Source organism: Danio rerio, chromosome 5 (genome assembly GCF_052040795.2).
Source record: "Danio rerio strain M-AB ecotype USA chromosome 5, GRCz13ab, whole genome shotgun sequence".
Taxonomy (NCBI): Eukaryota; Metazoa; Chordata; class Actinopteri; order Cypriniformes; family Danionidae; genus Danio; species Danio rerio.
Window position 1 is genome coordinate 7,494,746 of NC_141025.1, and position 15,298 is coordinate 7,510,043.

At 42.1% G+C, this 15,298-nt stretch overlaps 1 protein-coding gene and 1 long non-coding RNA gene across 6 annotated transcripts in view; one reads left to right on the forward strand and one right to left on the reverse strand.

The window, feature by feature from the left end:
• Nucleotides 1-15,298, forward strand: part of areg (amphiregulin) — a 45,671-nt gene that overhangs the window by 24,820 nt on the left and 5,553 nt on the right. For 2 of the 5 annotated variants that reach the window (XM_087253263.1, XM_087253264.1), the window contains exons 3-6: nucleotides 5,210-5,371; nucleotides 7,985-8,207; nucleotides 11,430-11,588; nucleotides 14,268-14,364. In XM_087253263.1, coding sequence (XP_087109389.1) covers nucleotides 5,210-5,371; nucleotides 7,985-8,207; nucleotides 11,430-11,588; nucleotides 14,268-14,355 — 632 coding nt within the window. In that variant the 3' untranslated portion in view covers nucleotides 14,356-14,364. Of the gene's footprint in view, nucleotides 1-5,209; nucleotides 5,372-7,984; nucleotides 8,208-11,429; nucleotides 11,985-13,296; nucleotides 13,462-13,520; nucleotides 14,099-14,267; nucleotides 15,257-15,298 lie in introns of those variants that run through there. The other 3 variants (XR_015490792.1, XR_015490791.1, XR_015490790.1) reach the window with 3 other exon arrangements.
• Nucleotides 1,190-8,048, reverse strand: LOC147843824 (uncharacterized). The gene is made up of 3 exons (XR_015490965.1): nucleotides 7,294-8,048; nucleotides 4,105-6,177; nucleotides 1,190-2,883 (listed from the first exon to the last, which is right to left on the reverse strand). It is a non-coding gene; the product is annotated as an uncharacterized LOC147843824 (long non-coding RNA).

Here is a 15,298-nt window from a genome sequence, read left to right on the forward strand (position 1 = left end):
CAATGGGCTCAATTGAAATTTGCTCTATTATGGAGCCAGGACTAGCAGATTTTTTTATTACAATTACTTCCGTATTGGCCTCCCGAGGGAGAGCGGGAGGTTGCCGCTTGATGAGAGCCTATAAGGTTCATTCTAGCATGTTACATGGTACATTTAGGCCCAATCCCAATTCTAGCCCTTCCCCTTACCCCCTACCTCCTTGTTTTGCGCATTCCCGTGAAGGGTAGTGTCCCAATTTTCTTTAGCTTGAAAGCTAGTTAGCACTTCGAACAGAGATTTTCAGGACCACACTCGAAACCAAGGGGCAAGAAAATTTCCCAGAATACTCCAGCCACAACTGCAGGATAGCTGCAGACGGAATTAAGGAGATTCACAAATTAGTATTGTATATTATAGCACATGTTTTAATGCAACACGCACTTGTGTTTTACCATCATGCTTTTACAAAAACAATATTAAAACAAAACATAAAAAACGCTAAATTTGGTTCTGTAATCCCTAATAATAACTGTACAGCAGTCCCACAACATTCTGACGCTCGATGACACTCGAATACACTGTCTGTAAAGTCTAGAGGCTGGAAATGGGCTTTTACAGTGTCTGCTATAATGTTAGTGTTGTTTTGGTGTGTTTACATGGATGAATATGGCCACTGTGTCAATGCACAGTACAGTTATGATCTTATCACCACGTTAGATTGTTACGATAACATGATACTGTTGCCTTCAGTGAATTCCTGTAGATAAATACCAAAAAATAGCACAACTGGAATAACTACAGCAGTCACCGTTGTCTAATCTCATATGAAGCAAGAGATCGCGATGACATATGATGACGTGCTCAGGTGCTGTAGTGCTGTCCCATTTCCTAGGGGTAAATTTTGAAGCCCTTCCGTTTCACACTCTGTTTTAAGGGCCATGGGAAAGGGGTAGGGGTACAAAAATAGAATTAGGATTGGGCCTTAACCTACCTCAAGAACAATTATGTGTGACGATAGCAGCAGATTCAGAACTGTAATGGCTATGCCAGGGGTCACCAATCCTGGTCCTGGAGGGCCGGTGTCCCTGCAGGGTTTAGCTCCATCTTGCCTCAACACACCTGCCTGGATGTTTCAAGTATATCTAGTAAGAGCTTGATTAGCTTGTTTAGGTGTGTTTGATTAGGGTTGGAGCTAAAATCTGCTGGACACCTGCCCTCCAGGAACAAGTTTGGTTACCACTGGTCTATGCTAACGAGAGATAGATCGTCTCTATCTAAATTTTCCAAAGTAGGCAGAGCTATAAATGCCTATGTTTGACCATAGTGGCATAGCGGTTCAAATCTCTTATGCCTCATTCAGACTAGCAGCGACTTTGTAGTTACCTGTCGCTCTGGGTGGCGACCTGCTTCAAACGCAGGGGTGTGTAGGTATATACAGGACGAATGCAACCGGCCTCTGAGTGAGCTGAGAGAGGATCCCAAGAGCTCTGCTGGTGTTCCTATTGGCTATCGCTCAAGAAAGTCCCTCTTCATTTGCATAAAGTTGAAGGATTCTCAGCTTTGTCGCATCGCTCGACACCTCTACCTGGTCGCCAATGGTCACTGTCGCTCGCGTAGATGGAGGTTGTCAGAAGTCACTCGCTCTCTGTTGAGAATGAACGGTCGTTTTGTTGCTTTGCCGCTGTGAGTCGCTTGTGAATGAGGCTTACGCCTGTTTCACACCGCTAGCGCAAGCAGTGCCTGAGCAGAGCGTGAGCAGTGTGTGTTTTTTCGGCGTCCATGTTAACAGATTAGAGCTTTCACACCACACGCAGCAGCAGCGAGTCAGAGCGAGGCGTGAGCGTCGCTGAAGCAGCAGTGCCGCAATAGTTCTGTGGCTGGGTCTATTTTTGCCATGCTGCTCACACTCAATTAAAGTGGCAGTGCATTGATAATGACCAAAACACATTGAATGACAGTAAAAAGTAGCAATTTTACCCAACAAATGCATTAATAATGTCAACTGATGTTTATATAGTCAATCAAATGAACTTAAACAATTAAAAACTGCAACATTTATTTAGGCCCGAACTACAAAACCAAATGTAAAACAATTTCAGTATCAATCTTGCTTAAGTTGCACGCTAGTGTTGCAGGAGAGGGGAAATAGAAGCGGCCGCTTTAACCGTAGGTTCACACCGAAAGCGGCGAGAGCGTCCAAGGTCGCTCTGGCCGCCCTGGCGACAATGCTGTCTGCCTTCAGCTCCTGCGGCGAGAGCGTCAAAACTCGCTACATTGATCTCGTATTTAAAGGAGCCGTTGCAGCATATCAGTTACATTCCTGCATAAAACATGTTTCTAGCGTGAAAATGTTGCGCACTTCTTATCAAATTCATACAACAATGGAAGATCAAGTTGCATGTGGTGTGGCTTTGCTCTATTTATCCAATATGTGTCCATATGTCTGAAATATCCTGAAGCAGCAGTACTGTTTTGTACTGTCACATCGCGTGAGATTCCCGCTTTTTTAAGATAAATTTAAATAACATTAATGCACATCAGTAACTCGCCAGTAACTTATGTAATGTATGTTTCTGTAGGAAAACATTGTAAATAATTGGAAATCCGGCGACCGCAATAATCAAACCCTTGGGAACAACTGTGGTTGGAACCAAAGTTCACAGGTCTGTGTTCTCTGAACTGCTGTCAAGCGGTGGACGTCTTCATTCTGATTGCTTGCCGCCGAACCGCGTCATAGCTCATTAACATAAAGTTGACTTCATTTCAACTCTCCTAGACGCTCATGCTGGCGAAGACGCGCTGCGCTGCTCCTCGCCGCCTATCGCCGCCGGCTCTCATTGAAAATGAATGACTTCCGGCTACTTTGACGCTCTCGCTGCTTTCGGTGTGAACGTACGGTAACGCCTGTTTCACACCGCAAGCGTCAGCGGCGCGTGAGCAGAGCGTGAGCAGAGCGTGAGCAGCGCGTGTGTTTTCGGCGTCCATGTTAACAGATTAGAGCTTTCATACCGCACGCAGCAGCAGCGCGTCAGAGCGAGGCGTGAGCGTCGCCGAAGCAGCAGTGCAGCGATAGTTTCGGCGCTGGGTCTATTTTTGACGCGCTGCTCACGCTCAATTAAAGTGACAGTGCATTGAGAATGACCAAAACACATTGAATGACAATAAAAACTAACAATTTAACCCAATAAATGCGTTAATAATGTCAAATGGTTTATATATATAGTCATTCAAATGAACTTAAAACAATTAAAAACGGCAACAAACATTTATTTAGGCCCGAACTACAAAACCAAATGTAAAACTATTTTACTATCAGTTTTGCTTAAGTTGCACACTAGTGTTGTAGGAGAGGGGAAATAGAATATTTACGGGATTTGTAGTCCATAGCGAAGTGTATTGTGGGTAGTGTAGTGCGACACGCATGCTGGATTATGTGAGCTCGCTGTGTTCTGTGCAGCTAGCAGAGCAAGAAAGTTTTCAATCGGCTTTGTTTTATGTTCACTCGAATTATTCCTACCGGGAGCTGTTTGCACTGTGAATCTGACAACACGAAAATAAGTAAAAGAATGGCATGCATTAATTACTTTTGTCCGTCTCATCATCTGCACGAGCATGAATTAACGAGCTGTTATTCTGCCGCTGGACATCACTGAAGCGGAGAAAGTAACACTAGTTTGATCATGTATAAATATCATTATAACTATATTGTATAAATATGATTATAACTAGGTCTACAGCAACCTGATAATCAAAAAACAAATGACATGATATCACAGGCGATTGTCTTCTGACTGTAGACAATTCTCATATAAGTTAGCTTGAGAAGCATACAGTACTATTTGATCTATAAAATTTGTAAAATAAACATTTGCAGGTTAATGAAACAGCATAGGAGGGGGCTTGGTACAGATGAAAAGTTTAAAAAGTGTATTTGTATATAGAGGGGTAACTAGATAGAATAGACAGAGATAGGTTGATCTCAGCAGCAGCTGCCGAAGAGCTGCGCGCTGCAGACGCAGCTGGTGTGAAAGGCAAACGCCTGCGTGCTGCTACTGCTCGACATACGCGCTGCTCACGCTCTGCTCACGCGCCGCTGACGCTTGCGGTGTGAAACAGGCGTAAGACTGCTGTTTACGGGAGTTGTAGTCCACAGCGAAGTGTATTGTGGGTAGTGTAGTTCAACACGCATGATGGATGATGTAAGCTCGATGATTTCTGTGCAGCTGAAGCAGAGAAAGAAAGTTTAATTCGGCTTTCTTTTATGTTCACTCGAGTTATTCCACCCGGGAGCTGTAAACCGGACAACACGAAAATAAGTAAAAGAAGGGCATGCATTGATTACTTTTGTCCGTCTCATCCTTTGCACGAGCATGAATTAACCAGCTGGACATTACTGAAGCGGAGAAAGTAACACTAGTTTGATCATGTAAAACTATTATTATAACTAGGCCTACAACAACCTGACAATCAAAAACACAATTTTCACTCAGGGCTGTTTATGCTAATGAGGGAGAGATGGTCACTTATGGGCGGGGCTTTCCCCCTCTGATGACACGTACAAAGAGAGAATGTCAATCAAAGTGTTTCTGCAGACTGTTTTTATGAAGTGTGATTATAAACAATATAATTAATTATTTTTTATTATTATAGGCTGGCTATATTCACACAGTCATCACACAACTGTGTTTAACCCCCCTTATGAAAGTCCTTTTTTCATAATAGGTCCCTTTTAAAGAGGAAAAGTCTCTGTGTGTTCAGTGCAGTGCTATACAAAGTAGATGAATGAGTTTTCCACATCATGTGATTATATTGTGTATTTAAGCCTGAATGGAGTGCTGCATTGATCATAACCCAGACTACATATAATAAACTTGAAAAGCACACATAAAGGACTCGGATTTCATGTCGTAAATGCAGCAGGTGCAGTGTGACCTCACATGACCTCAAGTTTTCCACTCGCTTATTATGTTTTCTGTCTCGTTCGTTCAGTTCAATATGCACGGGGTGTTTACAGGATGACTCGACATCATTACCAACATTAAGCAGATCAACCTCTCTTTATATTCTCTAATTGAGGTTAATGTGTCATTGTGATATAATGAAGCTTTTGATCCTGTTATTATTCACAAACTGTGCCGAAACTAAGCTTTCCTCATTGCTACATTACTGCTGTGATATAATAGACCGTGTGTGTGTGTGTGTGTGTGTGTGTGTGTGTTTCTGTCTGCAGTGTTTACCATTACTACAGCTGCCACTCACACTTCCGTGCTGGATCATGTGACTGTGATGTCATCATCGGGGGAGGGTCTTCAGAGCGCAGTGGGGGAAGATTTAGAGTCTGACGATGATCAGGATCCATCCGGAATGTTCATCGAGCCACCTTTTTTTAAAGGTACACACACACACACACACTTAACCACTAAGATGTCCATTATTCTTGGATTAACCTAATTTACTACCTGATCAAAGCCTTTTAAAATTTTAATTAGGTTGTTATTAAGTACAAAGGTTCTCAAATTATCAATATGTCACCTTAACATTTTTAATTCACATAACTCTAGTTGGATGAATCTCGCAGGGAACACGTGATTGGTTCATGTTTGATCCCAAAATCAAAAGGAAAATAATAAATGGGATAATTGTGCTAAGCTTTATTTACTAACACACATCAAACCTGCAAATACGTCATTTATGAGTCAGAAAGGTTTAGAAATGAACTACATATCTGTTAAGGTTCAGGAAGCATGAGATGATATATTATAAATTAAAATAAAACAAAAAGGACAACAAAAACCACCTCGAGGGGGGAAAACATAACTATAACACAAAACGGTAAACGAACTTGGCTGGGCTGGCAGGACAGGACTGGAACACGAACACAGGAAAGTATAGACGACGAACTGGCACAGGACAGCAGACATGAGGAGAATATAAACAGAAGTAAATTAACACACAAACTGATGAACATACATGTAAATAACTAATAATGGAGGGTGGAACTAGACCAGGGGTGGGCAAACTCGGTCCTGGAGGGCCGGTGTCCTGCACAGTTTAGCTCCAACCCTCCAATCAAACCAACCTGCTTATAGATTTCTTGTGATCTTAAAGACACTGATTAGCATGTTCAGGTGTGTTTGACTAGTGTTGGAACAAAACTCTGCAGGGACACCGGCCCTCGAGGATCAAGTTTGCCCATCCCTGAACTAGACCAGGGGTTCCCAAACTTTTCAGCCCCTGACCCCCAAAATGACAATGCCAGTGACTCGCGACCCCCAATATCCTCTGAATTCATGGTCGTGGGGAGTGGAGAACATGAGTCTGATTCCAGCGACGCTCCAGGGACAGACGAGTCTTCGTTGAGGCCATCTTCCAGCCTCAACCACGGCGAATGAAGCTCTGCACAAGACTTTCGGCCAGTGGAGAAATTAAAATGGTCGTGCCCAACTGAGTCTGGTTCCCTCAGGGTTTTTTTTCTTCACTCCCATCAGGTGAAGTTTTTTTTTCCCTCTCCGCTGTCGCCACTGCCTCGCATGGTTCAGGATTGGTAGAGCTACGCATCGATGAATTTGCTCTTCAGTGTTTGAACTCTCAGTAATGATTAAATCACACTGAACTGAGCTAAACTGAACTGAACTGAACTTAAACACTAAAACCTGAACCACAATGTTCCAGTTACTATGAGCATTTATGTGAAGCTGCTTTGACACAATCTACATTGTAAAAGCGCTATACAAATAAAGCTAAATTGAATTGAATTGAACTGAGGTGGTTATAAATACAGAAACCTTGCATACAATGGTGCATACACACCATAGACCCAAGTCTATTCTTCGTTTCTGTTTTTTAATGGATACAGTGCTGTAAATGGACCAGAAAGTTCAACCTGGTGTTATAAAATCAGTCCGCTGCATTTGATGCTATTGCTGTGTATTTAATATAATGTATCCAGGGGTCACAATCCAATAGAACAGGGGTGCTCAACCCTGTTCCTGGAGATCTACCTTCCTGCAGATTTCAGTTGCAACCCTGCCTGTAGTTATCAAGTGCTGTTCAGGTCCTTATTAATTGATTCAGGTGTATTTGATCAGGGTTGGAGCTAAACTCTGTAGGAGGGTAGATCTCCAGGAACAGGGTTGAGCACCCCTGCAATAGAAATATAAGCTATTATAGTAACTATATAGTATATATTTTTTCTCTTCAGTAGGTTATGAATAAAATGTGGTAAATCTTGAAGTTTAATAAAAATAAATCGATTTTTGGAAATCACCAGGGGACCCCCCTTCATTGTCCCGCGACCCCCACTTTGAGAACCACTGAACTAGACAATATACGGGAGAGCACATGACACAGAGACAACACAAGCCATGTGCTCACATAAAACGGGACAAGAACACGCAGCCAATGAGAGAACTTATTAACCGTGCGTTCACAATAAAGGACAAGACTGAAGCACACAACAAAAGCACGCGACCACAATGTAAACGCAGAGCCACGCGCTTAGACAACAGACGCAAGACACGAGCACACGATAGATGAAAACACCTCATCGTGCTCTCACACATATGCAATGCGCATGTTTCATCTCAGCGCCAACCAAAACAGAAACCAACAAGATGGAGACGCTGAGAATGAAACACCGCGATGCCGACAGAACAAAACACAAACAGTACAAGAGAGTGCGTCTTCAAGCCCGCACAGACCCTGCGAGTTCGCATCAAGCAGGAGCGTGCACGGTGACATCGCTTACCACTAAGCCACTGTGTCGCCATTCCCTAATCCTACCCAAAACCTAAACCCTACTTCTACCTTACTAACTATTAATAAGCAGATAATTAGTAGTTTATTGATCTAATAGTCTTAATTTTAGTTTCATTTGTTAATAGTGTGATAAGTGTAATAAAAGTTCACAACCATACGAGTGTGAGTAAATGGTGCAGACGTTTTTTATTTTTGATAATAATGCAAGTGTAAACAAATGTTCTCACACACATCTTGCATCTTTCAGTAACCCAAGCCAGTAAAGGAGACGAGCAGAACCACAAGCGCTCCGGACGCAAGAAGAACAAAGGAAGAAAAAGGAATAAAAACATCACTCCTGTTCAGCCCAACCACACGTCCAGTCACCGGAGCCGCAGCACCACCGCTGACCCCTGCCTGACCTCTCATGTAGATTACTGCATCCACGGCCACTGCACATACCTGCACGGCCTGAGCGAACCCGTGTGTGTGTGAGTGAACATTACTCTGGCTCAATTCTATTCAGTGACAGAGGTGGTCAAAAGTTTTACATTTAAAGGAAGTGCTTTGAAATGTGCATTATTATCCGATGTTGGATGTAATCTCAGCTGACACATGAAGGGCACTATCATACACCCGGCGCAATAAGGCGCAAGACGTGTATGGCACGTTTTTTTGTGCTATTTTCAGACCAGTGCAACCCTAAATTTCACATTTTGCACCACATTTTTAAATAGCAAATCCATTTGCGCCACTTTGTGGACTCATGGGTGTGCATGTCTATAAAGGAGGTGTGTTAAGGCGCATTGTTTTCATGTTGCTAATTTGAAGAAATAAAATAGACCACGCTATTTACCAACATTAACCTGGTCTAAAGTCCAGCGCAGAGCACGTCCAAATGCTTACTAGTGATGGGTCGTTCATGAACGATTTGTTCATTTTGAATGAATCTTTAATATGACTCGAGAACTACGAGTCCTCTCAGGGAGTGATTCGTTCATCCGTGTGTGCGCATATTTGTGCAGGTGGTATATACCGCATATTTCAAGTCTTTTGAGTCGTTCGTTGCGGAAAGGCAGAAGCCAATCATATGCGTTTAGAGCCGGAGAAAGAATTGATCCTTTCAACTCTCGAGTCCTCTATCGGGTCTGAGTCATTCGTTCCTCACGGACCAATCATATGCGTTTAGAGCCAGAAAAAGAATTGAACCGTTCATCTCTCGAGTCCTCTCTCGGGTCTGAATCATTCGTTCCTCACGGGCCAATCGTATGCGTTTAGAGCCGGAAAAAGAATTGAACCGTTCATCTCTCGAGTCCTCGGGTTTGAGTCATTCTGTCACGTGATGAACGAACGACTCAAGACCCAGATGACTTGAAAGGTGAACTAATTATCATGGCTCCTATCGGCTCAGACTGTGTACAGTGGTTAAGATTATATGTGACTGTCAGTGTAACGTGAACGAACCACTGACATTTGAAGACATGAAGGGGTGAGCTGAGCAAAGAGACAACAATACCTTCATAGACAAAAGAGCAGGTAAACATTGAATTATTATTTTCTCCTTCTTATAGGATTCTATTTATGACTTATTTGTCATGTGATCAACCTTTTGGGCTAGTTGTAGATGTGTTTGGAAGCAATTCGTAACATTTTAGTAATATTTTGGCAAATTGAACCAAATGAACGAAATGACTCAAAAGATTCGTTCATCTCGATGAACGAGACTCAAAGATCCGAGTCAGTAAAATGATCCGAACTTTCCATCACTAATGCTTACACATTGCTTAATACACACAGGATGTACAGCAGTACACATCTTTACATATGAAAAACATTACAGGATTAAAATATTATAATAACTAATGCTTTCTACATAAATATAAAAACCACTATGCCTTCTTCGCCTTGGGGTGCTTTTTTTCTGTTTATTCATGACAATTTGCATTAGTATAATGTTATTATTATCAGCAGTATTATTTATTATATGCATATTTATATTTGTTTTAATAAAAGCAAGTTTAGATTTGTCCACCTGTCGGGTTTTGGAGACGTCTGCATCACCATATGGGGCACAAGAACAGGACGTGTGTTTGGATATAACTCAGTTTTTTGACCACACTTCGTTATTATTTTTCATTTATTCGTTCGCTGGAAATTAGAACTGAGTTTAGAAATAGTTTCGAAACAAATCTTTGCGCTTAACAAACAAAATTGAATATGCAGGCTAATGGATGTCTTAAGTGGAGTGAGTTTCCACCGTTTCCTCACTCCACGAAGGTAAAGGAATAAAGAGGCAGAATGGAGAAGGCTCGTTCTTTATCCTCGCGCTGCAGATGCTCTGTTTAACTGTTTTCTCGCTAGTGAAGCGTTCATTTTTTCCACTTACAAAGTCCACCTTGTAAATAGCAAATGTGCTACACCTGGATGATGGAAGCTTTTAGCTGTACTTCCGACTGAGCCGAGCCCAGTTTGATGAACTGTTGTCCGGTGTCAGCAAGAGGCTTTCCCCTCAAGACACCAACAACATAACTATAATAATAGAATTAACAACATTTTTTAATGTAAATAGAATAAATATATAAATATACTGCACTAAGCTAACATATTAAAATAATTTCTGAAGAATCCTGTGACACTGAAGACTGCAGTAACGATGCTAGAAAATCGGCTCTTCATCACAGGAAAAATAAATGACATTTTGAAAAATAAAAAATAGTTACAATTAGTTTTAATTTTGCTCAGGTTTCCCCCAGAGTCCAAACACATGCGGTACAGGTGAATTGGGTAGGCTAAATTCACCGTAGTGTGTGAATGTGTGTGTGGATGTTTCCCAGAGATGGGTTGTGGCTGGAAGGGCATCTGCTGCGTAAAAACTTGTGGATAAGTTGGCGGTTCATTCCGCTGTGGCGACCCCGGATTAATAAAGGAACTAAGCCGACAAGAAAATGAATGAATGAATAGTTTTGATTTTTTATTTCTGATAAATAATTTCTTTAATTAATAATTTCTTTAATTATTATTAGTTTTCTAATTAATTATAAAAAATTAAGTAATCAGTTAATACAATTTTAAACAACCGTCCAGTACAATTATTACATTTAATTATTTGTTTAATTAATTATTATTGTTTAATTATTTCTTTAATTTATTGTTTTGTTAATTAGTATTATTATTAGTTTTTTTATTTATTTTTGCCCTTTTTTTTAGATAGGACAGTATTCAGACTGGAAGCGAGGTGGGAGAGAGAGATGGGTGTAGGGTCGGGAAATGTCCTTTGCTGGGATACGAGCTGGGATACGAACTTGAGACGCTCTGAAGTGTTACCAATGTCGGCGTGCTAACAACTGGGCTATTGCGCCGACATTGTCAATCATTATTATTATTATTATGGAATTTAATTATTTCTTTAATTAGCTATTATTAATTATTTATTTAATTAATTGATTTTTAATTAATTAATTAACTGATTCTTTTAAATTAAGAAAATCAAATTACTGGTTTGCGGCTGAAAGGGCATCCGCTGCATAAAACATATGCTAGAATAGTTATCGGTTCATTCCACTGTGGCGGCCACTGAAATAGAGACTAACCTGAAGGAAAATTAATTAATGAATGAAATTAAACAATTAATTAAATAACTTTTAACAACCAGTACTATTAATGAATTTGTGGGAAAATGCTGTGGGAAATTTTGCAATGTCTGATTGTTTCAGGTGTAGACGAGGTTATGATGGTGAGCGCTGTGGCATCCAGCTTCTGGAGACGTCTCGAGATGAGAGCAGCACTGAAACCACACACGCCGCCCTCGTCATCATGGCTGTCGTGCTGTCAGTCATCAGCTGCTTAGCCATCCTCATCATGGTCTGCGTCCAGTAAGTACAGCAAATAACAAAAATGCTAAAAGTGCAGCCACACACATTCATTCATCTCTCACACAACAAACAAGCCTGGCTTATAGCAGGCAGCTTTTATGGCTGAGTCTAAGTACTTAGCTCTCCTGTGGAATTTGACTTCTTTATAAAATATTTATCAAACGTGGGGTGGCACGATGGCTCAGTGGTTAGCATGATGACAGCACATAATATTTTACTAGTTATTTTTCAAGATTCTAGTATTCAGATTAAAGCGACATTTAAAGGCTTAACTTGGTTAATTGTTAGGTTAAAGTTCTGTTAATAAGACCATACCTGGCAACACTCCTGTAATTCACTCCTCTAAACTCCTGTAGGGCTTCATGGTAGTGTGGTGGGTAGCACAAACACCGCACAGCAAAAAGGTCGCTGGTTTGAGCCTCGACTGGGTCAGTTGGCATTTCTGTGTGGAGTTTGCATGTTCTCCCCTTGTTGGCTTGGGTTTCCTCCTGGTGCTCCGGTTTCCCCCACAGTCCAAACACATGCGCTGTAGGTGAATTGGGTAGGCTAAATTGGCCATGGCAAGAGTGTATGAGTGTTTCCCAGTGTCGGGTTGTGGCTGAAAGGGCATCCGCTTCATGGAACATATGCTGGATAAGTTGGCGGTTCATTCCGCTGTGGCGACCCCTGATTAATAAAGGAACTAAGCCGAAAAAAAAGAATTAATGAATAAACTCCTTTGATTTGTATGGCCCAATCTACAGTAGTTTTAAAGAATAAATCACTTCTTCCAATGCTTGTCAAGTTGCCAGATCTTGTACGAAGCTCATCACCTCACACAACTGAAGAATTATTTAAATTTCAAAGTATTTTTTTTACCTCAATCTGGCAACATGTTACAGCCCAGTTGATTTCTGCACAGGTGGCAGATGCGGGAGTAGTAGGTAGTAGTAGAAATAGACCAACCACCACCCCCAATATCCAACTTCCATCCCCCAATAGACAATCAAAACATTTCTTAAAGGGCCAAATTTGACGTTAAAAGAAATGTAAAAACTGCTTTCATTCCAGTCAAACTTTAAAAAAAAGATAAAATAAAATAGAAAATACTATGAAAATTCATTCATTCATTGTTCATTCATTGTTAAGCTGTGGTCACACTTAACTTTTCTTCCCATAGACTTCCATTCATACGCACGCGAATGCGTCAGACCGGAAAAGCAGGGTCATGCGTTAGGTTTCGCAGTTCGTTGCGGTGCAAAGTTCGAGCTTCGTGAACTCTGATCTGCGAAATCGCATCACTTGACTGCATGAGACCAATCAAGGATCAAAACATGACCTCTCTGGACAAAATTTAAAACATGGAGCAATCGCTCGCTTTTTTTACTGTCTAAAAATCTTGTTTAATCCCGCCCCTTTTCGCAGCGACGTACGACAGAATTTCGCACACACAATGTGACCGTAGCTTCAGTCTCTATTTTAGAGGTCGCCACAGCGGAATGAACCGCCAACTATTCTAGCATATGTTTAATGCAGCGGATGCCCTTCAAGTTGCAACCCGGTACTGGGAAACACCCATACACTCCCACACTCACACACACACTCATACACTACAGCCAATTTAGTTTATTCAATTCACCTATAGCGCATGTGTTTGGACTGTGGGGGAAACCGGAGCACCCGGAGGAAACCCACGCCAACACGGGGAGAACATGCAAATTCCACATAGAAATGCCAACTGGCCCAGCTGGGACTCAAACCAGTGACCTTCTTGCTGTGAGGAGGCAGTGCTACCCACTGAGCCACTGTGCCACCCTGTGCTTTTAGGGCCTGCTCACACTATGCCATCCGTACTGTGCCCAGGCCCGTTTCCCGGATCGTTTGAAAAGTGTGAGTGCGCTAAATCGGGCTCAGGCACGGTTCACTTGGCTGGCCCTGGCCCGGTTGGAAGAGGTGGGCCTGAGCGCAGTTCACTTGGGCTTTCACGTGGTATGTTTGTAGTGTGAGTGTAAAACGTGCCAAAGCCCGAAACTAAAAGCGAGACGTGACTTTTAAGGGGCTGTTTCATATGGATTTATTAATCATTCTTACTGTTCAGTGAACGCAAACTGCCGTAGCTTATCAAATACGCAAACCCCTCACTGCACCACAGCTGCACCTACAGCAGACCTCCTAATACCTGCAGCACGAAGGCTTTATGATTGTTTATGAGCGGCAAAAGTGGCGGATCTGTTCGGCGAAATATCTGACTCCGTGTCACTGCATCCCTAAGGACTGTTTGGCAAAATATCTGACTGCATGTCACTGCATAACAAACAACTGAAAGGATATAACTAGAGAAATCCCCACTGTGCTGCTGAGTGACAGCGCTTCTCACTGAACAGCGCAGCACCGATGACGTAAGCGTGCCGAGGCCCAATTGTGGTGTGAGTGCGGGCCGTCGGGGGAGACGGGAGGGGGGACAAGCGTGCTTTGGCCCGGTTCGAGTCAACTGTACATAGTGTGAGTACGGCCTTATTCTAGCCAAACTGAAAAAAAAAGAATAGGAAATACAATGAAATGTCCTTGCTCTAGGAAATCACTTGGGAAATATTTAAAGAGAATGTAAATTTCACTGGATGGTTAATAATTGTGCCTTCAATTGTGACTGCACCATCAGTTAAAAACAAACATGATCATATTTCTGTTTGTGTTTCCCAGCTATAGAACACATCATCGCTTCCAGGCGGCTTTCCTGAGCTCTTCTAACGAGAGAGAGAAACTAGAGAAGAAGAATATTATGGTGTGAAAGGAGAATGTAAGACTGTGTGTTTTATTTATAGGTCTCTAAATGTACACAAAATAGTCTTTTAGTGCGAGATTTGCCCATGCAGTGGTGTGTCAACACTTGGCTATCGAAGTCTCGTGGTTCGATTGTGAACGCTACTATCTGAGGTGCTGTTTACACTAATGCGTTGATGTTTTTATTGTGTTTCAGAAAAATGATCTCTGTCCACACTATACAGCCTAAAATGCATGATATGTGGCCATTTATGCTTACTGGGCATGTGCATATTTTGCTGGTGTCTGTGCTTGCAGTCCACCACTTGTGTAATTTTTGTATGAGAATGGCTTGATGAATCAGGGAATGATACACAATTGTTTAAAATGCCACTCAGAGAGGACTGTGGATAACCATGCCTCTGATTTCAAAGGTTTTTCTTTCAGTAAATCTATTCTGATACACCAGCATTTGTGAATTAAGACCATGTCCACACTAAAGGCTGATTTATACTTCTGCGTTAAGCTCATGCATATGGTCTGGTGCAGCCTTCGTCCAGTTGCATCGCTGTGGCTGATGCTGTTGTGCACCTCTCAAAATTTGTAGCTACATGGCGCATCGACGTGTTGCGCAAGCTCTGTGATGGGTCTGCTTGGTAGCTGTGTGATGAGTGTGGGCGGTGCTAAGAACCGTGAGCCCGATGGAGTGAGTGTTTACACGTGTCGGGTCCTGTGAAGTAGAGGTCTGCCGACCAGATTTCTGCGCCGTGGGAATACATTTCCGAATAGAATGGGAGCGGTCGGTAACTGGTTGAATTTTGGACGGGAGCGGGCCGTCTAGCAGTATCGCTCCCGATTTGAGTGAGCACACGTATGTATGTGTGTGAATGAGATAGTGTGATGCTGTGTATAGCTTTTTTGTTGTGTGTGTGTGTTTGTGCTTGGGTGTTTGCGTGGGAATGAGAGAGGGA